Source organism: Phascolarctos cinereus, unplaced genomic scaffold, assembly GCF_003287225.1.
Source record: "Phascolarctos cinereus isolate Bilbo 61053 unplaced genomic scaffold, phaCin_HiC Scaffold_726;HRSCAF=1367, whole genome shotgun sequence".
Lineage (NCBI taxonomy): Eukaryota > Metazoa > Chordata > Mammalia > Diprotodontia > Phascolarctidae > Phascolarctos > Phascolarctos cinereus.
In genome coordinates, this window is record NW_027556098.1 from 179,097,484 (window position 1) to 179,124,539 (window position 27,056).

The window sequence follows — 27,056 nt, forward strand, 5'->3', positions numbered from 1 at the left end:
TTCTTGCCTTTCTTTGTAGCACAGGAAGCACATAGTAAGTGCTTAATAAATGCGAGCTGATTGACTGATCTGGTTTCAAATCCCACCTCTCACTTACTTGCTGGGTCTGTTTCCTCACTTGCAAAATGAGGACTGTGGACCAGATGGCCTCTAAGGCACCTTCTAGCTCTAAATCTTATTGTAACTTACCCTATTGTAAGCTATTATAACCTATCCCATTGATCATATTGCAACCCAGGTATCTCCTAGATGTAGAGAAATAAATGCATGATGGAAAATGCAGTTCTTCAGATGATCCTATGATCTTAAGATTCCTTAATTAAAGATTCTAATAAATAATTACATAGAAATATATATGTTATATATTATATATAATATACAAATAATAAATAATTACATAGAAAATTACTTGAACACCTCTTTCCTAGAAGTGAATTATGCAAATAATCCTGTTATTACTTATTCCCTTTAACTTTCTGGTAAAAAAATTTGGTACCCAAAAACACAAAATCTTTGGTGTAAAGACAGGAAGCATGATATAGGTGAAAGAATGCTGATGATGAAATTTAGAACACCTGGCTTCACCTTCTGACTCTGTCATTAGCTCACTTACCTGGGCCTCATCTGTAGGTGATCTCATAGGTCCTTTGCTACCCTGATATTCTATGATTCTCTGATCTCCCTAACTAAAACCCACTTTATTTCAATGATTATAAATTAGTTTGTACCTATCAATTCCTAAAAGAAATGCAATAAAGTCTGGCTGTCTTTTCTATTGCATTTGAATTCTCCTGGGAATTTTGGCTTGTAGGTGATAGATGCTTATTTTTGTCTGGCCTAATGCAGTGAGAAACAATATCAAAGAATGAGTGTACTTGAAGGCATATGAATGAGTTGAATGGATGAAAACCTGAGAGAAAGGAGAAAATGCCCACAGCCTATTTTAGTGTTTTGTGCCATGCTTATTAATATTATATATTATGCATACAAAACAACAAAACTGGAGTTCTCAACCTAGGGTCTCTGAACTTGTTTATTTTTAATATTGTGACAATTGTATCTCAATATAATTAGTTTCCTTTATAATCATATGCCTTTTATTTTATGTATTTTAAAACATTATTCTGAGAAGAGATCCATTGGCTTCATCAGACTGCCAAAGGGGTTTATGACACAAAAAAGGTTAAAAACCTCTGAATTAAAATAATCAGGTGAATCATGGTATACTCAGATGACTAATTTATGCTGGTAAATTTTAGTTTTAACTTTTAAATCCCTTAACACATTAACCTGCAAATATCAATCATTTACAATGGGTCTTCTTGCACCTATATAAATGAACAAGGAGGTATTTGTTGCCCTCAAATATCAATTGAACTACAGATAATGGAAACTTTTATTGTCTTTGTATCTTATAGTCATTTGGGGAATGTGGACTTAGAGGGAGGATTTTTTAAAAATTAAAATGAATTTTCACTGATATGTTATTGTCATTTAGGGGATGTGGACTTGGAGGGAGGATTTTTTTAAAAACTAAAACAAATTTTCACTGGGTATTGTGTTTCTTCCAGGTTTCAGTCACAAGTGTGGTATGAAATATATTATAACATCATATATGGAAAGAAAATCCAAGAACCCAAAAGAAAACATACAGGATGCTACATCGAAGCAAGAACAGAATCATCTACCAGAAACTAATGTATAATTCTTGAAACCATGTTAAAAATAGCACAACAGGGTGACCCAGGGTATCATAACTGACTTTAAAAAGAAAATAAGCAATAGCTTATCCAAAGAACCTAAGAGCTCATTTTGACCTCAGTGGAACAGACTGTACAGGACATTAATACTGTTGTCCTCAAACAGTACAGTGTAAGCAGTACCCCATTAAGACAATCTGACCCAAGTCAGAGTAGCAAACTGTGGATATAAATGGGGTTTTTGTTTACCTAGTTCTATGCCAAACACTACTTCAGAGCAAGAGGATTCTACTGAGGCTTGTGGATCAAGGTCAACATGACCAGCCGACTTATGGTGAATAGCAAAATTTTTTGGATTACAGGTTTGGACAACTTTTTTGTTGTTGGGGAATTCTTTATTTTTTTTTCAATTCTTTAACATTTTTATTTAAAGCATTGAGTTCCAAATTCTATCCCTCCCTCCTTTCCCTCTCCCCTCCCTGAAACAGTAAACAACCAGATATAGGCTATGCATGTGCAATTATGTAAAACATTTCCATATTAGTCATTTTGTACAAGAAGAGTCAAATAAAAGAAAAGTGAAAAAAAATGAAAAATAGCATGCTTCAGTCTGTATTCAAACAATATTGGTTCTTTCTCTAGAGGTGGATAGTATGCTTCATCATTAATCCTTTAAGGATTGTCTTGGATCATTGTATTGCTGAGAATAGCTAAGTTATTCATAATTCTTCATTGCACAACGTTGCTGTTACTGTGTACAATGTCCTCCTGGTTCTGTTCATTTCATTATACATCAGTTCATATGAGTCTTCCCAGGTTTTTCTGAAATCACCCTGCTTGGGTTTGGACAACTTTAAAAGTACACATCTTCCCATATGGAGAGTGGAATTATAAACTCTCTGATCTGGGCTGGATGGAAAAGTAAAAATGGGAAATTCCAAAATGGTATCAGGATAAAAGAAACATAGGGTGAAAACAGATTGTAAGATCTCCAGTCACCAAACAGGTCATACTTAAAGAGAGACTCTGAAAAGTGATAAAATTTCATGTGAAAGGTGTGCATATTAATACCTGGGACTCCTGGACAACATTTACTTGATACCACCCTCTTCTGCCCTGGATATGAGAAGGTGAAGGTGGACCTTTGATAAATAACATGCTGCTCTGGAGTGCACAATTTTAAATCATAGATGCCTTGAACAAATTTACGAAAATAAAAGTGTGTTCACTTTATGCATTGTTGTGTGCATGTAATACATGCTCTGGAGTTATTCTCCCTACCCCTATTTGTATTGCCAGGCTGGGTCCTCAAAGCAAGGCTATTCCTATTCCCCTTCGAGTCTATAGGAAGCCCTGAAGGGTTGGGAGGTTATTTTTCTAATGCTATAGATTATGAGTCCCCCGCCATTGTGCTCTTCCCCATGATTATGAGTTGATATTAATTAGCCAATCTTAATTGGCTTTTAGAAAGGGGCTTAGGAACAAGTGGTACAAAGCATACCTCTAAAAGTCTGTTACATACTCTGTAATAAGTAAACACAAAGTCCAGAGTAAAGTAAAGTGGGTTCAAAGTTAGAAAGGAAATGTGGTAAAAAAAGGTAACTCACAGCTCTTGGAAGTGCTTTTGCTGGAGTCCTCAAGACATTCACCTTACATATGGTACTGCTTTCCTTCTGGGGTCTCTGTAGAATCCTGAGCTTGCACTTTTTCAGGATTTCCAGTTTGCCCTCAGTTCCCGATGAAGATACTGCATCAACTTTTTCCAGGCCACTGCATGGACTAGGATGCTGATGGGAATGTATCAGTCCTCTGGTCCTTCAGGGTTAATGAGGCCCTTATAAAGCCTAGTAGGGAGAAAGGAAATTGAGGCTAGGGCTGAGGTGTTCTCTCCCCACTCCCCTACCCCCACCTATGACTTCTCAGAGGATTGGCTGGAACTACTCTCTCCAATCTCTTCACTCATTCTAATACACATTTCCAACAAACTTGATAGAGGCCCTAGAGGATGAAATCAAGCCACTCAGACAACCCAACCAGGTTTCCTAGGGAGAGACCCTGCCTTGTTCATGACCAAGAAATCATCAAGATGTGTTCTCACTTAATAAATGTGTCAACTAAACAAAATGAGGTGATTTTGATCCCACCCTTACACTTATAACTTATCATTTCATGTTTAATAAAGAGAATATGAGATTTTAAAAATTATTTTGCTTCAAATTGTGCTGACTACTTTGTACTTTACTCTCTCCCTTTTTATCAGGGTTTATTTAAGATCAATAAAATTCTGCCATTTTTATGATGCCATATTTCCAATGTGACAACTTTCTGATTGTAGAGAACTGAATAAACTGAATCCAAAATAAAACCTTTTTTCATTTGAGGAACCTGGTGATCTGATACTTTTAAGGGATTAACTTTGGCTACTGGCTGGATTTCCATGAGAGTTTTAAAGTATAAGAACAGCAAGATCAAGCTTGCTTTTTGTTGTAGCTTACAGTTTATATGAGATAGATCTCTCTAACCATCTGGTATTCCAAAGGCAGTACATAGTGGAGAACCATTTTCCCCTCAGAGGTGGCTGCCTCTTAATGTCCAATGAACATTCTGCCTGTATAGTAGTGAGCTCTCTTTCACCAAGTTGAAAAACCCACAGCAATGTTTCTCTCTTTCTCTCTTTTTTTTTTTTTTTGGCTAGGAAATGGGGTTAAGTGACTTGCCCAGGATCACACAGATAGTAAGTGTCAAGTGTCTGAGGCCAGGTTTGAACTTGGGTCCTCCTGACTCCAGGGCCAGTACTCTATCCACTGCACCACCTAGCTGCCCCTCAGAGCAATGTTACATTGCTCTGAATCCTCCCATTTCAGGGACTCAAAACAATCTAGCAACATTAATCTCATGGTATTTTAAAAATCTTATATCTTTTCGTACATTTCCCAATATATTTTTCTACTCTCCTCTATCCAGGGAGACATCCTTTGTGACAGTGATTTTTTTAAGAAGGGGCAAAACAAATAGCAAAACCAATCAACATACCAACTGTATCCGATAGAATATGCAGTAACTACACTCACAGTACTGCCCCTCAACAAAGGATGGAGTTGCATTTTCTTCTCCTAGGCCAAGTTGATCATTAAAACAATACAAAGGTCAGCGTCATATTTTACTCTTTTCATATATTTTACTATAGGATTCATGTTTCCCCCCAGTTTTGATTAATTTATTCTGCATCACTTCATACAAGTCTTCGCATCTTTTCTGAGTCCTTGATATTTATTGTTTCTAAAACACAAAAATGTTTCATTTCACTCATATACCATAATTTGTTTAGCCATTCCCCAATGGGTGAGCAGACACTTTATTTCCAGTTCTTCCCTAACACAAAAAGCATTGCCATAAATGATTGGTATATTTGAGAACTTCCTGTCTTTTTTGAACCTTTTTGAGGTATATGTATGGAAGTAGGATCTCTGAGACAAAGAGACATTTTAGTCACTTAAGAAACATAATTCTAAATCTATTAAACTAATTCCAGAATGGTTGGACCAATTTATAGCCTCAGGAATGGTGTTAACATGACTGTCTTCACTCAACCCCTCCATATTGACTATTCTCATCTTTTGTTTTCTTTGCCAACTTGTTAGTTGTGAGGTGAAAACTCTGAGATGCTGGTGATTTGTATTATTTGTGATTTGGAACAATCTTTCATATCGTTGCCCCTCAATTGCATTTCTTCTTTACAGAACTGCTTATTCATGTGCACTGACCACCTATCTATTGTAGAAAGTATCATGATCTTTTTTTTTTCCTGCATAGTACATTTTACAGTACCATGGACAGTATGCTTAGACATGATTTTTCTGTAAGGCAAACCAAAACCTCCCATAGAAAATTAGGCAGCCAGCTTCACTTTAATAGCGGACCACAGGCTAATACTGCAAAAAGAAAGTTTGAGGAGCCTTTTCATCTATTGCCCTGAATCAGTATCTAAATCATTTCACATAAATATCTGTTCTATTCTTAGTTTTCTAGGGAAGATTTCATATCCTTTCTCAATAACCTATTCTATTACTCCCCAACCTTCAGTCATAAAGTTCTCCCTTATACTTAGCTAAAATCCCTGACAATGAATTAAAACTCTATCTTGCTCAGAGAATATGGAACTTGTGAACAACTAATTAGCAATCTTCAACTAATAGTTCTTCATAGATGTAAATATGAAAAACAAATGATGCCTCAACTTTACAACAAATCAAAGCCATGTTTATTTTTTACTTAATTCTTATTTTCCTCCAAATTATCTAAGGTAATATATGCTAAAGTCATGAAGCTCTAAGCATTAACTATACAGTCCATGATTACACTAGAGTATCAAGAAAGAAAATTATGCTACCCAACATACTGAGAGCACACATCATGTTTAGTCTACATACAACTAAGTAACAGATGAAGAAGATGGCTTGAACTGCTGTTCACTAATGGGTCCACTAATTTAAGCCAACAACATAATCTCCTATTACATCTCCTGGTTGAAGTCATAGTAATTTACTATATTTATAATGGCGTTTTGATCTAGATGAAATGTAATTCTATTTTTACAATGCTGCACCTTCTAAGGGAAGGAGCCCTCTCCCTTCCTGAAATGCATTCATGTGCAAATTTGTCATCTGTGGTCATTATTGTGGTAGACCTGTTGATGTGTGTTGGTTTTTCCTCCCTGTCTTTGCTCTTTTGCAAACTTGAGGGAACAGGAAAAAAATAAAACAGTAAAAACATCACATATCCCCAAATGCCCAAATATCTTAAAATCTATCCAAATGAATGTGAAAGTCTAATTCTAGGAGTGGTCTATGGGGGAGGGTGACATATGGGCATTTGTGGAGAAAATGCTACCTATCAGATGTTCTCTAGACCTATGGGTAGTAGTTTATTAAGAGCTGAACATAAGACATAGAGTTTTATTCTAGATTAACTATTAAAATATACACACCCCCTCCCAAAGTTGGTCCCTTTAGAAAAAAATACTGTATTCTAATTCTGCCAACCTAGTTTGAAGAAAGCTAATTGGCTTCATTTATTCAATCCAAATACATACATGTTCTTAAAGAAATACTCCAGGTTGGCATCAAATGATCAATTTAAAAGTTTCAGACACAGTCACCCAATCAGTTCTAAATATACCTAACTATATTATCATCTAGCCCATATCTGTCCACAGGGGTGTACAGGATGTTCAGGGAAGACGAGCACCTCTGAGATGAGGGCTCCCAACCCCTTTTCAGGGTTGCTCATCCACCTTTGGTGTCCACCTGGCACTCAACTCTTACCTGTAGCTCCAAGAAGCTGTAGTATTTGAAGTGGCCACCCTGACAAAACTATTTGGGCAGATGGCCTAAACCAGGCTGAGGGCTGTAACCAACAGGCCTCAAACCTCTTGGTGAGTTAGAGGAATGTCTACCCCAAGCATGTGAAGATTTCCCCCAGCAGATGAGAACAATTTGTTACAAAGGCCATGAAGGTGGCTGAAGCAGGTGCTATTGAGAGCTGAGAGCTTGGTCAGATATCAAAGATACCAAGTCATCCACTGCATCCCAGGCCATTGCCAGTCATCTTGACTTTTGTCTTGCCACTGGACTTTATGACTCTGGAAGAGAGAGTGAGGCTGATGACTTTGTGCAACTCTGCCTCACTTAAATCCAATTCATGCGCAAGTTAAGACATCATGCCATAATGTCATCGGTCCTCTTCAAAAAAAAGGACAAACAACAACAATTTCTCCACAAGAGAGACATCTGTCAAGTACTTTGCTGAAATTTAGACAGTACTATACTCTATCTTTAATATTCCACTGGTCTACCAGCCTAATAACTGTGTCCAAAACTATAGATCTTCCTTTACAAGAGATTCACAAACAAAAAAAAGCCTCATGATGTATTATATACAGTGCTTAAAAATCCCAAATACGAGCCAAAGGCAGCTAAGTGGTCCAGCGGACAGAAAGCTGGGTCTGGAGTCAGGAAGATATGAGTTCAGATCAGGCCTCAGATACTTACTAGCTATGTGACCCTGGGGAAGTCACTTAATCTCTGCCTCAGTTTCTTCATCTGTAAGATAGGAATAATAATAGCATCTACCTCTCAGGTTGTTGTGAGGATCAAACTAGATAATAATTATAAAGATCTTAGCATAGTGCCTGGCACATAGTAAGTGCTATATTAGCTATTAATATAATTATCTAGTTTGTTGCTACTTCAAATATAGGCCTCCCTCCCCTCATCTCCACATATAATGTAGTTGGTTGATTTTTGTCCCTTGTGTATTTCAATGGATCAGTGATCTCATTAATCTCTCAATGAATATTGCTATACATACATGCTTTCTCATGTAGACAGAAGTGAAGGCACCAGTAGCCTGTGTAATTCTTGTCCGTATTCTGCTAAAATTCCTTTTCAGAGGTTCTATTTAATGCACTAGAAGACTTTCTCTAGGTCTTTTTGTGTTTCTTGGGCTCATCTGAATGTTAGCTACATGCTGAGCCTATTTCTTTTTCAATCATACATTTCCTGGACGACAGCCTTTACTCCATTTCTTGCAGATAGGTCATCACTAGAAATACACGGTATCACGTATCTGTCCACTGCCTTTGGGTCACCCATCATTTTGATTCTTTGAAGACTGTAGTGTTCAAGGACTTGCAACAATACAGTATAACTGAGGGAATACTAATATTAAAAACATAATGCTTTGCATCATGGTGCAGCTTGGAACTATTGAATGCATTGCACAATTTCCTAACTGCAATTTGGCCCATTCTCTTTCTCTTCACTTCTCCCTCCATTTATTGTACCTGTGCAGGCTATAGCTATATATTGATACACTAACACTAATTCAATGTGATGTCTGACCAACAACATATCACAGTTATGCCAATAACAAATTTTCAGCCTTTTAGCTTTTTCTGTATGGATTATTCAGCTGATCTCTATTGAGCAGTCATGAATCTCACTGAGAAGAGTATTGGGATAGGATCTGGACCTGTGATGGGAAATGGTGTCAAACTCAAATAGAAATGGAGGCTACTAATCCACATAAGAATCCCTGCTGAGTATATATTGGCTTGGTTTTAAAAAGTAGTATTATCTATGTTTGTTGGGTTTTTTAATTTTACTTTATTAAATATCTCCCAAATACATTTTTGATCTAGTTCAGGCTGCACCCTAAAGTGTTACAGGTGCCACTCATAGACCACATTTGACACCTCTGGTATAGGGGACTCTCAGAGAAGGAAACCCTCTCTCCGAATGTAGGTCAGCACCTTCTTTGCAAATTATAATAGTTGCCTGAAGCACTGAGAGGTGAGTGAGTGCTTACGGTCACGTACAAAGATAGGATTTAAACCCAGGTATTCCTGGCTTCCTTGTCCAATTCTTCCAGTCTGCTTTTATTCATTAAGAAGGCTCTATAATATTCTGGGGCCCTGGGGCAATCAATAGAATTTCATCCATAAGCAAGAGGACTGGAGGACTTCAATATCTATAGATAATCCCTCTTCCATTTGAATTCTGGACATTATTTTTGTCATAAGAGTGGCAAGCGCCTTTCATGACCTTTTCTCTCCTATTTTATGTTTTAGTTGATAATAATATGGAGTAGGTTGATGAAATAACTGTTTCATTGGAACCTGTTCTCTACCCCTACCATGACCTCCAGGTCTTCCATCCCCTAGGGCTCTTCCATGATTTGGCTTTACTTTCCTCTTTTCCTAACCTTGGACTTAATAGTTATCTAGTTCAGCTATATACTGTGCTCTATACGCAAATCCCCTTCACCCTTGTCCTACTGATACCATGCCTTATTAACCCCAATTCTGTATCATCCCTACCATCTGTTTTCTCTGATCTTACATCAAAGCTGGAGGAAGTCACCATGATGACTAGGACCACTACAAATTTGTTATGTAATATTAGCTGGGTCTTCATTACATCAAGACAATCCTAATTGTCTCTTTATTAAACTTCCCACAACAAGTATTCCAAATCTGTTCTTCTCTTCTCAAGCTTCCCACTACACTCCCTTCTACCTCCCTCCCCTTAGAGGGCCTTGGCTCATATTTTACTGAGAAAACAGATTATTTGTCCTGAGCACCCTGGTTTCCTCTATTCTACATCTCCAATCTTCACTTTTGCTCCACTTTCTGATGAAAAGAAGGCCAATCCTTATACTTATGTCCTTCATCCCTTCCTGTTCCTTCTTCTCTGGAAGCATATCCTTGCAATTAAATGTTCTCTCCTCTCTAATTTTCAAACTCTCCCCTTCTACTGGCCACTTTTACTTTTGTCTACAAACATACTCAATACTTTTTCCATCCTTAAAAAAAAATTTGAACTCTATTATCCCCTCAAGCTATTGTCCTATAATAACTCTTCCATTTCAAACAATTTTTTAAAAAAACAAAAAAACTTCTTCCACTCATTCTCTCTACTTCCCCTCCTTTCCTCTCTTTTCTCAATCTTTTACAATCTGGTTCCCCGACCTCAACATTAATTCACCAGTGATCTCTTAATTGCCAAATCCAATGACCTCTTCTCAGTCTTCATCTTTTATCTCTCTGAAACACTTGACTCTGTTGACTACTCTCTCTCCCCTCTCAATTTTCATAACAGTACTCTCTCCTAGTTTTCTTCCAACTTGCGGCAGTTTTTCTGAAGTCTCCTTCAGTGGATCATTACCTACGCATTGCCCTCTAACTATGGAGTGCACCCCAAGACTCTGTCTTAACCTTCTTTTGTCTTTACACTGCCTCAATGATTTCAAGAACTACCATGGGTTCAATTATAATCTCTTTGCAGATGTTTCCCAGATCTTTATTTCTACCTTTAGTCTCTCTCCTGGGCTCTAGCACCATATCACCAACTGCCTATTAAACATTTCAAATTAGATTTTCCAAAAGAATCTTAATTAACTTAACATATCCATAATATTACTTATTTTTCTTCTTAAGCCTTCCTTTCATCCTCACTTCCAAATTTATATTGAGAACACAATAATTTTTCCAGTCACAACTTAGGAATCATTCTCAACTCTGCACTCACACAAATTCCCACACCTAATCAGTTGCCAAGTCTTGTCAATTTACCTCCACATCTCTCATATTTGTCTCCCTCTTCATTCCATTTCAGGACATCATCACCTCTCATCTGGACTAGGGCATTTGATGCCTAATTACTCCCCTTCCCACCTTTCAGGAGCTCTCCAGGGAGAGCTCCCATCTATCTTCCACCAAACTGCCATTCTTATATCCCAAAGCAGAGGTATGACCAGGTCACTCCCCTGCTCAAGAAACTCCAGGGGCTCTCTCTCTTGCCATGATGAGGTTCTATTATATAAGGAAATGGGAACATCTTAACTGGTTCTGTTCTCAGAGAAATGGCTTAAAGAAAACAGTACCTCTATAACAGTAGCTCTATAAATGACCTTGACATATGAAGATGCAGAATCTTTGAGCATCAGACCATTTTAGCATGTGAATGAATGACTTCTGAGCCTGAAGGAAGGCAGGGAAACCAATAAGGGCATTCCAGAGACATGGGTATGTATATATGTAGAGGGAAGGTGTTAGTAGATAGGAAGAGATTGAAGATAAGAGTGAGATTTAAAATAATGAGGCAATTTTTTCAGGAGAAGTGAAGAGCAGATGGAATTAAGGTTTGGTCATGACAAAGAGAAGGGCTACCTCTTCATGTGAGACAGGAGTGAAGAAGGAAGTGGGGAAAAATATCCAGATGATGGGATATGAGGAGGAAGCAAGAAGATAGAGCTCTCAGATAATGATAATGATCTCATTTTTTGTGTGAGGTAAGAGGCAATGTCTTAAACTGAGAGAATAGGGGGTGACAGGTGCCATGGGAGGCTTAAAAAGAAGTAAGCACTTTGGAATAGCCACTGTTGGAGAGTGGGATATGGAATCAATTAGAGAGTAATAGGATGTTTGCCTTACTCCAGTGAGGGCCCAGTTGACATTAGATAAGACAACTGTTAGTAGGTGCAGTCAACTCTCTTTTCATGATTTCCATTCATGAAAGTAGTTCCATTCAGTAGTACCTCAACAGGAACCAAGTAGGCAGATGGTGAGAGTAAGCCAGGATGGGGTTTGGGGAAGGTGTGATAAGCAATAGGACAAAAGAGTGAGCAATTCCAGATTAGAGGATGGCGTAGAGTTGAGCAGTTTCATCAAGGGCGTAGAGATAGGGAAGAGAGGAGACTGTGGCCAGTATATGGACGTTGGGGAAAAAAAATTGAGGGGTAGAGGGAATTGAAGCCATGGTGAGGACTGAGAATCCCTGAGGCAGCTGTGGCTAACAGGAACATCTGTTTTGTCTCCTTTGAAAGCATGATGACACATCATGGAATGGCAGCCCCAAGATTGTGATCCTTCAAGGTGAAGGGAATGCAAGCTATGGACTCTGCAAAGATACGGACCCTTGAAACCTAGCGAAGAGCTACACCTGAGGACTCTACACAGGAAAAAAAAAGAACTGCCAGCAACCAAAGGCTTTGTCACATATGTTCTCTACACACGTACCTCACTACCATTTTACTGCAAGTTTGAGCCCACTCTTCCCAAGGACCTTATGAGTGTGCTGGGGAGAGAGAGACTATGGTCCCAGGTTTGAGTAAGGGAGAGGATCATTTTTTGAAACCACTGTCTCTGCTCTACCTGCTTAAGAAATATCCTTTCTAAAAGATAACTCAATCAGGCTGATAATCAATGAGAAGCACACCAGCGGACTTCTATATTCAATAGTTCATAAAACCCCAGCCCCTCTGGGTTATTCCTAGATGTGAGCTCCTTGAGGGCAGGGACTGCCTTTCTATTTAAATCCCAATTAAATCCTCACCTTCACGGGAGGTCCTTTCCTCTTAATTCCAGTGCTTTCCCTTTTATTCCCCCCCCCATTAATCCCGTGTGTATGTGTGTGTGTATACACACACACACACACACACACACACACATATGTTTGCATATCTCCCATTAGATTGTAAGCTCTTGGAAGGCAAGGATGCGTTTTGGCTCTTTTTGTATCCCCAAAGCTTAGCACAGTGCCTGGTACATATTGATTGATTGATTTCCTGCCCGTTGCCCAGCTCTTGGCACATTAAGTAAACCCTTGTTTACTTGCCCCTTGAGACAGTGAGGGTAGCAGTAGTGCTTTCTCTCTGGGGATCCAGCTAGTCATTGCGAGTGAGAACTGAGAAAACGTGGAGAGGGGGTTGCTACCCTTATATCACCAAACTCGACCCCCACCACAACTCCGTAGGAGTAGCTGCTTTTACGATCTCCATTTTACATATGAGATAATCAAGGTGGAGAGATGTCTGAGACAGCCTTTCCTGCCTCCAAGTCCAGGGTGCTCTATCCAGGGGACCGCTTTTTAGGAGGTCAGTCTCCCCCTCACTGGCTACTTTCTGTCCTACCTTTCCATTCCCTCCAGCTCCAACTCTCCCAAACCCCAAGGAGTATTGGGGTGTGCAGGAGCCAGCTGGTACCTATTTGGAAGAACCGATTTTGGGGTGACCGGTAAGTGTTACGAAACCGGCAAGTGTTACAAATCCGGGCTTGATATGTTTTCTTCAAACGATGGAGAAAAATGTTAGTGACGCAGTTAATAACGTGTGTTGTGTAGGCATTTCCTCCCCCGCCCCAGGCCGATTATCAAACATTAAGCACATCCCTGGGCACAGGGGTCGGGCAGAGTCACATCAACCCCGGCTCCCCGCCCCCAGCGGAGCGAGGGACAGGGAGCTACCATCGTGGGCCTCAGGGTGGCCCCTCGCCTCTATCCCACCGGCGGTGCGTGGGGCAGGGAAGGCGCCGGGCTAAGCCCTGAGAGCGCTTTCGATTCCGTCTCGGCTCCTTCCTTTCGCGCCGTCCCGCCGCCTTTGCCTCAATTCCTCACTCCCTTCAGAGAAGCCGTCGATGGTCTCGTCCAGACGCCCCACCTGGGGTGGGGGTGGGGGTGGATGTGGATGGAATCTGTGTTGTGCTTCGGTCGCCACGGTAGCGCCGGGGCAACCACAAAGCGAGAGGGAGGTAGGGCTGCGGGACGGGGGCATCACTCCGAGAATGAGGCCGGCAGTGTTAGCGGTCCTCCTGCCGCGGCGACAGGGCGGGGCGGCGGCGGAGGAGGAGCAGGATGTGGGGGTGCTTCGACCGTAGCCGCGGAGGAGCACGGGCAGGTGACTGACCGGCCGTTGGCGGTGCGGTGGATTTTGAGGCCGGGGGCAGCCGCTGAGCTGGGGGAAATGTCGGCGGCGGGCGGAGCGGAAGGGAAGGCCGGGAGTCGGGCTGGGGCAGAAGCAGAAGCGTGGAGGGAACATGGCCGAATCCCAGCTGGGAGGGCGGAGCGGGGCACCTGTGGAACTAGAGCAAGAAACCTGGGACTTGTGGGGGCGGGGCCGCGGCCGGTCGTACGAGCCCCCCATCCCCAGCTGCCTGCGGGCGCAGAGAGCCCAGAGAGTGTCCGGGCTCAGGGGGAGCAACTGGGCCTCACCGGGGCGGAAGGTGCCTCTTTATCTCCCGCTTTGAGAGGTCCTTCAAGTATTTTACCCAATCAGTCGACAAGCATTTATTAAGCACCGACTGTGTGCGGGGCACTGTGCCAAACTCTGGGGTTGCGGGGAAAGGCAGAAGACAAGCCCTGCCCTAAAGAAGTTCACAGTGTAATGATCAATAAACCTGCAGTCAATAAGCACCTGCTCTGTGTCAGGCCCTGCTAGAGATACAATAGGAAGCAAAAAGACATCCACTGCCTGCAAGAAGCTTACAATCTAATGGGGGAGACAGTATGCAAACATACATTCAAAACAAGCAACATGCAGGATAAATAGGAAATAATTAACAAAGGGGAGGCATTTGAATTAAGAGGAGTTGGGGAAGGCTTCCTGTAGAAAGTTGAATTTTATTTGGGATTAAAATTCCAGCTGACCAGGGAGGTCAGTAGACAGAGTGGAGGAGGGAGTGTTCCAGACGTGAGGGACAGTCAGAATATAGGCGAGATGGAGTGCCTTGTTTATGGTACAGCCTGGAAACCAGTCAGGAAAACATGCAACCGACTATATACAAATAATAACAGCATTTATACGGTTTTGAAAGCACTTTACAAATATCCCATTTTATCCTCACAACAACCCTGGAGTAAATGCTTTTATTATCATCATTTTACAGATAGAGAAACTCAGTGAGAAAGAGGATATATAACTTAGGGGGAGTCACACAGCTAGTAGTTGAGGCAGGATTTGAACTCATGTTTTGAGGCCTCCAGGAAGGTAATGTTGGAGGAAAGGCACTGCTATTAGTGCGTAAATCTTATAGAAGGTGGGATTTTATCTGGGACTTGAAGAAAATAATTTTGCCATGCAGATTCACTCTGTGATGCATTCACAGAACATCCAAGTGGGAAGAGACTTTGTAAGGCTTCTTTATTTACAGAGGAGGAAACAGGCCCCAAGGGATGAAGAGTCTTGCCCAAGAAGACACTGGTTAAGTGGACTTGGGACTTAAATACTTGTTCCCCCCCAAAAAATGGAAAAGAATTGTAGTGTTCGAACTCCCAAAGGTAGAAGGGATTTCTCTGAGTATCTGTGAATCTATAAGTTCTTATTTCCAGATAGCACTAAAAAAATAGTCGTTCATCCTTTATCATAAAGAGAAAGGTATTCTAACCATTCACCATACTGTGAAAACAGACTAAGGTTATTTAACCAGAGTTGTGTCCAATGAGCTGTCCTTAAAATATTCTCAGTTTATTCAAGATTTCTGTGTTTGCTTTCTGTAGCTTTATGCTTTTGTAAAAGCAGCCCTCTGTTGAAGATCTGCTTTTTGTAGTTCATGACTTTGCCCTACCAAAGTATATTCATCTGTAAACATTCAAGTAATTTGTTCTAGTATTGAAGTTTTATTTTTCTCATCAGCTTATTCTTTCCAGAGATTATATATTGAGACCTCTAAAGTAATAAGATAAATCAAAAAGACTAAATTCTTATGTCACTGAGAAAAGGGACATAATGAACCTTTTTAGCTACAAAATACTCATTATATGGACCTCCAAATATACTAACTTTAACCATTAAAATTTACCACAAAAGATTAGCTAGAGTATATTTTCCATTTTCGAGTGAAACCATTTATCATTTGATACGTTTATTTTTTCAAAAACAGCATTAGAATAACATGTTTATTAGTAGTGAAATAAAAATTATTATGGAATCCGGCTATATAATCTATTTTCATGAAATTTTGATTCCCTAAAACTATGTTCTGGAAATGATAGATGCTGATAAGAACCGCTGTTAGCAGTTTAAGTATTGCTTTTGGCCTCTTATGTTTGTCATAGTACTTTTCCTCTAAGGAATTTATGGTGTTCCTTGGAAACATTAACATTAACTCTTACAACTGCCTGTGAGATATGTAAAGCTACAGTTATTTGATTGAAGTCATGATTAGCTAAAAAGAATGACAGCAAAAGCCATTCAGTAATTGCTAATAGTGAAGATGACTGTAGTCATCAGATCTGTAGAAAATTTGCAAAGATACCAGGAGGGCAAAGGAAAGAGACTCCAAAAGAGTGGATTTCTGAAAAAGAAAAAGGAAGTCTAGGTCAGAATGAATAAATGCATTTTTCTTAATCCCTAGAGGGACTCCAACTTATCTTTATGTCGTACTTCTGGGATAGGAAGGGATCTCATATTAGACTCATATTACAACCATAAAAGGGATAAGTAATTTGCTCCAAATTGCTCAGCCAGTCAAGGTAAGGCCAGGAATAGAACAGGCTTCCTATTCAGAGTTCCAGCTCTGGGAGTATACTACCTTTCCTTCCCTCCCTGAAGCATTGACCTTGTACCTGTTCTGCTTTAACAAATGGTGACCTAATACTCCATACATGAATATAAATGAACATGACTCATTTGAATTGTCCAGGTTCTTTGAAATGAATTCATTAAAGTGCTGTCCATAATTAACCATTTGGCTTTGTCCCGGCTTATTTATAACAAACCCTTTGGGAGCTGAAAATGGGAATCTGCCTCTAAACAGCAATTTGGTTCCTTCCATAAACTGCACTCAATTACTAAGGTTGTTTATTAGCTTCACATAAGGATGTGTTTCTGTAGAGAGAAAAACCACAAATGTCCAAGTATAGACCTTCCCATCTCCCTTGAGAAAAAAAGAAAAATATGAAAGCCTGTAGGTAATTTAGTACAGTTGTTTTAGTGATTCATTTTAATTTTTGCTCAGCATAGCTGTTAATAATTTTCAGTAGACATAGAAAGTAAAATAAGCATTTTTTTTCAGGCAGTGCTGTTATGAACTTCAAATTTATGTGTACACCCAACTCCAGATCGGCAGCTCTTCACATATTTACAACATGAATAACATTAAACCAGTTCCAATGTTCTCCATTCACCCCCCTGTCCATCATGCCGACTTAAAAGTCAGATCCAGTGAACCACCTTTAAACAAAGATTTACATCAGATTTTCCAAGACTCTCTTGAATCTGACTCAGAAATCTCCATCCAAGAACTAAAATTCCAGTCTAATCTTCAGAAACAGAATGAAGACCATGAATCCTTAATGAAGGAAGTTTTTGAGGAAATGGAGCCTGACAGCTTAGAAGAAGAAAGTCCACAATTTCAAAATCTGAGCAAGTCAGAAGAGGCCAGTAATGAAATAATTAAGTTGTCCAGGTCGAAGCAACCCCAATCTGAGGTCCCTGGTGAGAACAAAAGGTATGTTATATAAATCCATAGTTCTGAAGGTGCTATTTCAGATCACTGGTATAGTTTCAAGAGGGAAGAAACAAGGGTTGACTTAAAAATGAGACATCCTTGAGTAGTCAACAGAGGGAAACTTGAAGCTACTTTTTTTCTCTCTACTTTCGGTGAGCCTACATAAGAAAAAAAGACCAGGGATATCATTAATTTACAATCTTTTTACTTCCCTGTGCCAGATCAATTGCGGATGCCTCAACTAGCTTTTTGGGTTTATTAGTTTTAAGATTTCCATCAATCAGGCACTCATTACATGCTTGCTTTACTACTAACACCATGCTTAGAAGTTGTGAAGAAGTATGAAAGAAGTATAACATGATTGCTACCTTCAAGAAGTTTACATTTCAGCTATGGAAGATAAGCCTGCTAACATGTGAAATTTAATAGGTAAAGTATAGTGTAGAATATAGTGCAGGAGAAATTCGGAAAAGGAAGAAAAAAAATGAAGACAAGGCCAGAGAAATCAGGAAAGCTTTTATAGATGAAAATTCAACTAATGTTAAGTATCTATTGTGTGAAAGGCACTGTGCTACTTTCTCAGGATACAAATAACAAAAATGATGCAATGTCTTCTCCCAGTGAGCTTTTCTTCTGCTGGTCAGGAGTCACAACATACATGCATAGATAAGGCAACTTAAAGAGGAAAAGAACACTTATAAAAGCATCAGGGAAGGCTTAGGTGAAGGGGAGGGGGAGGAATGGTGGTTGTAGTTGCTGTTTCTGCAAAAAAAAAAAAAAAGTTTTGTTAAAGATTTTAATAGGAGAGGGAAGCTAGGTGGCATAGTAGATAGAGCACGGGCCCTGGAGTCAGGAGGACCCAAGTTCAAATTTGGCCTCAGACATTTGACACTTTGTATGATTTTGGGCAAGTCACTAAACCCCATTGTCTAGTGAAAAACAACAACAAAAAAGATTTTAATAGGCGAGCACCATTCCAGGCATCACAGAACCATTTTTGTGTATTGGAAACTGCCCAAGTCTTAGCTGGCTGGGCTGGCTTTGTTCCATCTCTTTGGAGATGGATCTTGAGCTTGGTTGTGAAAAAAGGCAAAGGACATTTCCTCTGATTTCCTCTGAGGGAGGAGGACCTTAATAAAAACATGGAGATAGAATTTAGCATGGCTTGTGTGGAACACAGTACCTAGAGTTTCCTGATGCAAGGGGTTTTGTTGGGTGTGAAATAAGATTGAATAGAAATAGTGGACCCAAAATCATGGCATCATAGAAACCAAGATAGAAGGAACCTCAGAAGACATTTAGTCCAGCTCCTTAATCTTACAGATGAGAAAACTTGGGCCCAGGGAAGGTGAAATGACTTTTCCAGACTCATACAGGTAGTACCAGAGGTGGGATTTGAACCTTGTTCCTCTGACTTTAAAGCCAGTGCTCTTTTCACTAGAGTTTGCACTGCCTCCTTTCTTAGAGTTGGAAGGGACCTTAGAAGTCATCTCTTCTAGCCTCTATGTGTGAGGTAGGAATCAGCTCTACAATATTTCTAACAAGTATTCATTAAGCCTCTGGTCATGTCAAAACATTTTTGAGACACCCTGTTTTCCAGAGCTAAGGCCCAGAAAGCAGGCTATGCCCTAAGCTTGGCGTAACAATAATCCTTTGCACTCTGGAATGACCTCACCTTCTGGCAAAGTGTATTGCTTGGACCAGCACCAGGTGTTCACTGAGAGATTTAGCTCCCCCTGTTTCCCAGGGCCATCCTTCCCATGTTTATAATCCCTGTTCCTTGTACCGTACTCCTATTCTGGTCACAGAACTCTGGTTCTGTACTTCTGAGTAATCATGACCCCCAAGACTTGAGACAATAACTGTTCCCATGGGACCCAAGAAATCCCAAATGTGGAAATAGTAACTCAGGGCCTAAAAATGATTATGTTATAGTCCAGCCCACTTATGGTTTTTTATGTATATAAGACCTGCCTTTGGTCCAGCATGTTTAGCCCTCCTTGGTGAGTAGGTGAGAGGTAAATAGAAAGCATGATCATTAGTCCTCTGGAATCATGGTTTAGCATTGCATTGATCAGAGTTCTTAAGTCATTCAGAGTTGTTTGTCTTTACACCATTGTATAAATTGTCCTGGTTCTACTCGTTTCACTCTGTATCAATTCATACAAGTCTTTCCCAGATTTATGATATAGTAGCATTCCATTATATTCATATACCATAATTTGTATAGGTACTTTCCAGTTGTTTCCAGTCTTTAACCACTACAAAAAGCTTCCATAAATCTTTTTGTATTCATAGGTCCTTTTCTTCTTTAATTTTTTAGGATATAGGACCTAGTAATAGTTTTACCGGGTCATATGCACAATTTGGTGCATATTTTTTGGCTATAATTCCAAATTGTTTTCCAAAATGGCAACACCAGCAATGCATTTGCATTAACATGCCTGCTTTCCTGTAGCCTTTCAACTTTTTTTGCTTTGTTTTGTTTTTGCTTTTTGGTGAGGCAATCAGGGTCAAGTGACCTGCTCAGGGTCACACAGCTAGTAAGTGTCAAGTGTCTGAGGCTGGAGCCTTTCAGCTTTTTAATTAACTTTACCAATCTAATCTGTCTGAGGTAGAACCTCAGAATTAATTACTCTTCACTGACTATTAGTAATTTGAAGAATTTTTCATATGGTTGTTGATAGCTTGGATTTCTTCCTTAGAAATTGGCTACCTATAGATACAAAAAATTTTATAGAGACAAATAACTAGAAACTATGGGGGTCTTTGTCAGTTGGAGATGACTGAGCAGATTATAGTATATAAATGGAATGGAATACTAGTATGCTGTAAGAAATGATGAGAGGAAGAATTTCAGAGAAACCTGGGAAATCTTGTATGAACTGCTGAAAGATGAAGTGAGCAAAACCAATAGAAAAATTTACATAATAAAAACAACACTACAAAGAGAAACATAATTGAAAAGAACTCATCAATACAATGGTCAACATGATTCCAGATGTCTTATGATGAAATTTGCTACCTACCTCTAGACAGGTGGTGGACTTAGGGTACTTATTGAGATATATATTTTTTGGACTGGCCAGTATGGGAATTTGTTTTGCTTGGTTGTGCCTATTTGTTACAAGGGGTTTGTTCTTTATTTTTTTAGGAGAGAAGTGGGAGAGAAGAAAATAGAGTTTTATTAATAGAGAAAAATTGATTTAAAAACAATAACAGCAATAAACAAAGCTCTCTGTTGATATCTTCTTATTATCTTATATAATATTTATCAGTTGGGATATGGCTCTTATTCTTATAAATTTGAATCTATTCCATATGTGTTTGTGTTAGAAATAATAGTTTTATCAGAAAATTGCTACTTAAATGTTTACCTTCTTGTTTTATTAGCTTATATTGGGGCTTTTTGTACAAGAACTTTTTAACTTTATATAATAAAAATTGTCCATTTTATCTAGCTATAGATCCAAGAGAAAATTTCTTTCTTGATCCTCTAATTTGTTTATAATGTGATATTTTATATAAAGTCATTTGGAACTTATATATGATGTGTCATGTTGACCCAAACCTAGTGTCTGCCACACTGCTTTCCAGTTTTCCTAGCAGTTTTTGTTTTTGTTTTTTTGAATAGTGAGTTCTTATCCTAGTAAATGGAGTCTTTGAGTTTACCTAGCAATAGATGACTAGGTTTGTTTTCTTTTGTAGGTTGTGTAACTGATCTGTTCTATTGAACTAATCTATTTTTTAACCAATACCAGATCTTTTTAATGATTACTGTTTTGCAGTATAGTTCGAGATCTGGCATTTCTAGGTCCCCTTTCATTGTATGGTTTGTTTGTTGGTTGGTTTGTGTGTTTATTTTCCATTGTTACCCTTGAGATTCTTGATATTTTGTTGTTCCAGATGAAATGCTTTATTACTTTTTCCAGCTCTATAAAGTAATCCTTTGGTAGTTTTATTGGTATGACACTGATTAAGTAAATTAATTTGGATAGTATTGTCACTTTTATTAAATTGGCCTACCTTGACAATAAACAACTGACTCCCCAATTTTTCAAGTCTATCTTTAATTCTATGAATAATATCTTGTAGTTGAATTCATTTGGTTCTTATGTGTATCTTGGTAGGTAGACTCTCATATATCTTACATTTTTTGTATTTATTTTTGTTTAAGTCCTTAACTTCTTTCTTATTTTTTTTTATTAGATTTATCTAATTCTGAAAGGGGCAAATTGAGGTTCCCCCACTATTGAAGTCTTACTGTGTATTTCTCGTTATAACACATGTAACTTTAAATATTTAGATTCTATGCAATTTGGTGCTTATCTGTTTAGTACTGATGTTAATTCATTGTCTATTTAACTTTTCAGCAAAATGTAGTTTCACTGTTTATTTCTTTTAATTAAGTCAGTTCTTGCTCTTGACTAAACATGATTGCTACATCTGCCTTTTTTTAACTTTAGCTAAAGCATAATAGATTTTGTGCCAGCTCCTTATTTCAGCTGTGTTCATCTTTCTGCTTAAAGTGTTTCTTACAAAGAACACATTATTGGATTCTGCTTTCTGATCTATTTTGCTATTCTCTTTTATTTTATAATAATAGCTAATAATTTATAGCTAACATTTATATAGTACTTTGAGGTTTGCAAAGTGCTTTACATATATTATCTCATTCTACCCTTTTAACAGCCCTGGGTAGTAGGTACTATCATTATCTCCATTTTACAGGTGAGCAAACTGAGGTAAACAGAGGTTAAGTGATTTGCCCAGGATTACAGAGCTAGTAAGTGTCTGAAGCTGGATCTCAGCTTAGGTCTTCCTGACTCCACTATGCCACCTAGGTGCCATGGGTGAGTTCACCTCATCCACATTCACAGTTATGATTGTCACTTGTATATTTCCCTTCATTATCATCTTGAATACTTTTCCTGCTCTTTGTTTCTCACCCCTTCTTTGGAAAGAAAAGGATAGGGGCAGCTAAGTGGCACAGTGGATAGAGCACTGGCCCTGGATTCAGGAGGACCTGAGTTCAAATGTGGCCTCAGACACATAACACTTTCTAGCTCTGTGACCCTGGGCAAGTCACTTAACCCCATTGCCTAGCCAAAAAAAAAAAAAGGATAGTAGAGAGAAGTAGTGTGCTCAGCACTAGTGTTCTTGGTTTGGTGCAGTCTGCTTCTGCTTTCCTTTGCCTCTTCTCTTTGCCTGCCCCACAGCCCAATCACAGGTTTTTAGCCTTTCTTTTCCTTAAATTTCCTCTTCAAAATCCACTTTCCGTAGTTAGAGTTTGTTTTGCTTAGGATTAGTCCTTCCTTTAATCTACTCTCTATTCTATTTCTTCCTCTCCCATCTCTCCTTTCCCTCCTGTTTCCTTGTTGAATGAAATATATTTCTGTATCCAAATGTGTGTGTATATTCTTCTCTTTTTTAACCAGTTAAGATGAGAATGAGGTTCAAGTGTTAATCAGTCTTCCCACCTCTTGCTTGTACAGGCTTCTACTAGTGCACCTAGATTTTGACAGACTGTTTTCCCCATTCTTCCTTTCCTTTTTCTTCCCTGGTATATTCCTCTTCTCCTTCCTTTCCATTCTTCTTTTATGATCATCAAAACACAACAAATTTACTCCAAGGCCCTCTGCCCAATTAGATTTATTCTGTGGCCCATGATAAGGTTATGAAGGGACATATGTATTATCTCCCCACATTAGATTCCTTGTGTACTTTTTATTTTGTCCATTGTGATTGCTCACTCATGTTTGCCCTTTTATATTTTCCTTGGCTACTGTGCTTGTGTTTCTTTGAAGCTCTGGTCTTTTTTTTATCAAAAATACTTGGTAGTTCCCTATTTCATTAAAGGCCTATTTTTTCCTCTGTACTCAGTTTTGCTGGGTAAGTTACTCTTGGTAGTAAGCCTACATCTTTTGTCTTCTGGAATATTGACTTCCAGGCTTTCCATTTCATTACTGTGGTGACTGCTAAATCTTGCATAGTCCTTAAGCAAATGGACTGGTTGCTTAGCTTTTGAATTCTTTATGATTGCTTGCTGCATTTTTTCTTTGACCTAGACTCTGGATTTTGACTATAATGTTCTTTGGAGTTTTCATTTTGAGACTTCTTTCAGGAGGTGATAGGTAGATTCTATTTCTATTATGCCCTTTGATTCTAAGAAATTCAAGCAGTTTTCTTTTATGATTTCTTGAAATATGATATCTGGTTCTTTTTTTAGTCATGGCTTTCAGGCAATCCAGTGATTATTAAATTATTTCTCCTCAATCTGTTTTCCAGGTCTGTTGTTTTTGCTATGAGATACTTTATATTTTCTTCTGTTTTCTCAATGTTTTGATTTCATTTTAATATTTCTTCTTGTCTTATGGAGTCTTTATATTCTATTTGACCCATTCTGATGTTCATGGAGTTTGTTGCTTGGATAAAGTTTTGTGCCTTTTGTGCCAAGCTATTAATATTCTTTCCAGTTTTTACTTTCATAGTTCTCATTTTTTTCTCTAGTACTCTTATTTAATTAGTAAAAACATTTTAAACTCCTTTTTTAAACTCTTGCTTCATCTCTTCCAGGAATTCTAGTTGAACTTGTGCCCAAACTGTGTTTTTTGTTTGTCTTTATGAGGATTTGCTTGTAGATGTTTTGGAGTCATTCTCTTCTGGGTTTGTGTCTTGAGCATCCCTGTCACCATAAATGATTTTTATGGTGGGATTTTTTGTTTTCATTCTTCCAGCATGCTTCCTGCCTTTGGACTCTATGTTAGAGCCAGGCTCCATGTATTTCTGCAGGTAATATGTAGGCTGATCTTGTGTCCTCAGGTACTGCTGCTGCTTTCTTGAGTTACTCAGTATTGCATTATTCCAGGATCTCAAGAACAGGCTAGGGACTTACTTGCAAGATTTCAGTGTTCCCAAAAAGACCCTTCTTCATTGCTTTCCTTGTCTGAGTTCTGTAATTGCCTGACCTGGGTGTATATCTGAGCAATATACCTGTGGGCTTGCACCATTGGAATTTCAGTAGACTACTACTAGACTCAGATACTATCAAACAACTGGGGATAGTTCTGCTCATTCAGAGTGGTAGAGCTGCAGTCTTCACTTTGGTCTCAGATTTCTGTCCTAGTTATTCTGCTTCAGGTTTCAGATGGGTCTGGAGGCAAGTATTGAGATTCCAGTCTGCTCCTGAGGTCAGAGCCACACAGCTGCAGTTCGTTTCTGAACTTGCTTCTTACTCATTTCATAGCCCATGACAACTCTTTTTTTTTTTAATTTTTAAATTTTTTTAAATATAAATTTATTTATTTTTAGTTTTCAACATTCACTTCCACAAGTTTTTGAGTTCCAAATTTTCTCCCCATCTCCCCACTCCCCCCACCTCAAGATGTCATGCATTCTGAATATCCCTTCCCCTAGTCTGTCCTCTCTTCTATCTCTCTCCCTTTCTCTTATTCCCTTCCCCTTCTACTTTCCTGTAGGGCAGGATAGACTTCTGTACCCCATTTCCTATATTTCTTATTTCTCAGTAGCATGTGAAAACATTTTTTTAAACATGTTTTTAAAACTTTAGGTTTCAAATTTTCTCTCTTCCTCCCTCCCCACCCACCCTCATTGAAAAGGCAAGCAACTCAATATAGGTTGTACATGTGCAGTTATGCAAAACACATCCATAGTAGACATGTTATGAAAAACTAAATCTATTTCCCTTAATCCTATGCTGCCCTCTCATTTATTCTATTTTTTCTTTTGACCCTATCCCTCCTCAGAAGTATTTACTTCTGGTTACCCCCTTTCCCAACCTGCCCTCCTCTCTGTTATCCCCCTGCTCTCTTGTCCCCTTCTTCCCCTGTTTTCCTGTAGGGTAAGACAGATTTCCATACCCAATTGAATGTGTATGTTATTCCCTCCTTAAGCCAAATCCTGTGAGAATAAGATTCACTCATTCCCTCTCACCTTCCCCCATTTCCCCTTCCACTGTGAGAGACTTTTCTGGTTTTTTTTGTGAGATAATTTACCCCATTCTCTCTCTCCCTTTCTTCTTCTCCGTATAATCCTCTCTCATCCCTTAATTTTATTCTCCAGATATGACCCCTTAATCTTCAGCTCACCCTGTGCCCTCTATCTATCTATTTACATATACATATAATTTTTTTCCTCCAACTACCCTGATACTGACAAAGGTCTCATGAGTTATAAATATCATCTTTCCATGCAGGAATATAAACAGTTCAATCTTAATAAGTCTTTTATGATTTCTCTTTCCTGTTTACCTCTTCATGTTCCACTTGAGTCCTGTATTTGAAAGTCAAATTTTCTATTCAGCTCTGGTCTTTTCATCAAGAATGCTTGAAAGTCCTCTATTTCACTGAATGACCATTTTTTCCCCCAAGGATTATACTCAGTTTTGCTGGGTAGGTGATTCTTGGTTGTAATCCTATCTCCTTTGCCCTCCTGAATATTGAATTCCATGCCCTGCGGTCCTTTAATGTAGAAGCTGCTAAATCTTGTGTTATCCTGATTGTGTTTCCACAGTACTTGAACTTTTTCCTTCTGGCAGCTTGTAAGATTTTCTCCTTGACCTGGGAACTCTGGAATTTGGCTACAATATTCCTAGGAGTTTTCCTTTAGGGATCTCTTTCAGGAGGAGATCTGTGGATTCTTTCAATTTCATTTTGCCCTCTGGTTCTAATATATCAGGGCAGTTTTCCTTGATAATTTCTTGAAAGATGATGTCTAGGCTCTTTTTTTGATCATGGCTTTCAGATAGTCCAATAATTTTTAAATTCTCTCTCCTGGATCTATTTTCCAGGTCAGTTGTTTTTCCAATGAGATATTTCACATTGTTTTCTAATTTTTCATTCTTTTGGATTTGTTTGTACATTGATTTCTCATAAAGTCACTATCTTCCAATTGCTCTATTCTAATTTTTAAGGAAGTATTTTCTTCAGTAAGCTTTTGGACTTCCTTTTCCATTTGGCCAATTTTGCTTTTTAGGGCATTTTTCTCCTCATTGGCTTTTTGGACCTCTTTTGCCATTTGGGTTAGGCTATTTTTTAAGGTGTTATTTTCTTCAGTATTTTTTTGGGTCTCCTTTAGCAAGCTGTTGACTTGTTTTTTGTGATTTTCTTGCATCACTCTCAGTTTTTCCTCTACTTCCCTTACTTGCTTCTCAATCCCTTTTGAGCTCTTCCAAGGCCTGGGACTGATTCATATTTTTCTTGGAGGCTTTGGATGTAGGAGCTTTGACTTTGTTGTCTTCTTCTGGTTGTATATTTTGATCTTCTTTTTCACCAAAGTAAGATAATATAGTCTGACTCTTTTTACGCTGCTTGCTCATGATCCCGGCCAATTACTTGAGTTTTAAACTCTTTGTTAAGGTATGAATCTGCTTCCAATGTGGAGAATGTACTGTCCCAAGCTTCGGGGGGGGTTTGTACAGCTGTTTTCGGAGATACTTGTAGGGCCCTGTAAATTTTCAGTTCTTCCAGGGTGGTATGATAAGGGGCGAGGTGTTTACTCCTTTCGTGGCCTGCAACTACAAGTCCTCCTTTCTGTCCTGTAACTGTGAGGAG

The 27,056-nt window shown here is 38.9% G+C and overlaps 2 protein-coding genes across 8 annotated transcripts in view; both read left to right on the plus strand.

Moving 5' to 3' along the window:
• CRTAM (cytotoxic and regulatory T cell molecule) overlaps nt 1–2,273 on the plus strand; it is a 40,003-nt gene extending 37,730 nt beyond the window's left edge. For 2 of the 3 annotated variants that reach the window (XM_020984881.2, XM_020984882.2), the window contains one exon: nt 1,572–2,270. In XM_020984881.2, coding sequence (XP_020840540.2) covers nt 1,572–1,705 — 134 coding nt within the window. In that variant the 3' untranslated portion in view covers nt 1,706–2,270. Of the gene's footprint in view, nt 1–1,571 lie in introns of all 3 variants that reach the window. The other variant, XM_020984883.2, reaches the window with a different exon arrangement.
• Nucleotides 2,274–13,548: 11,275 nt separating this feature from the next.
• Nucleotides 13,549–27,056, plus strand: part of JHY (junctional cadherin complex regulator) — a 130,755-nt gene continuing 117,247 nt past the window's right edge. Inside the window, exons 1-2 of one of the 5 annotated variants that reach the window (XM_020984876.2) lie at nt 13,549–13,934; nt 17,054–17,484. In XM_020984876.2, coding sequence (XP_020840535.1) covers nt 13,719–13,934; nt 17,054–17,484 — 647 coding nt within the window. In that variant the 5' untranslated portion in view covers nt 13,549–13,718. Of the gene's footprint in view, nt 13,935–17,049; nt 17,485–27,056 lie in introns of all 5 variants that reach the window. The other 4 variants (XM_020984877.2, XM_020984879.2, XM_078146906.1 and 1 more) reach the window with 4 other exon arrangements.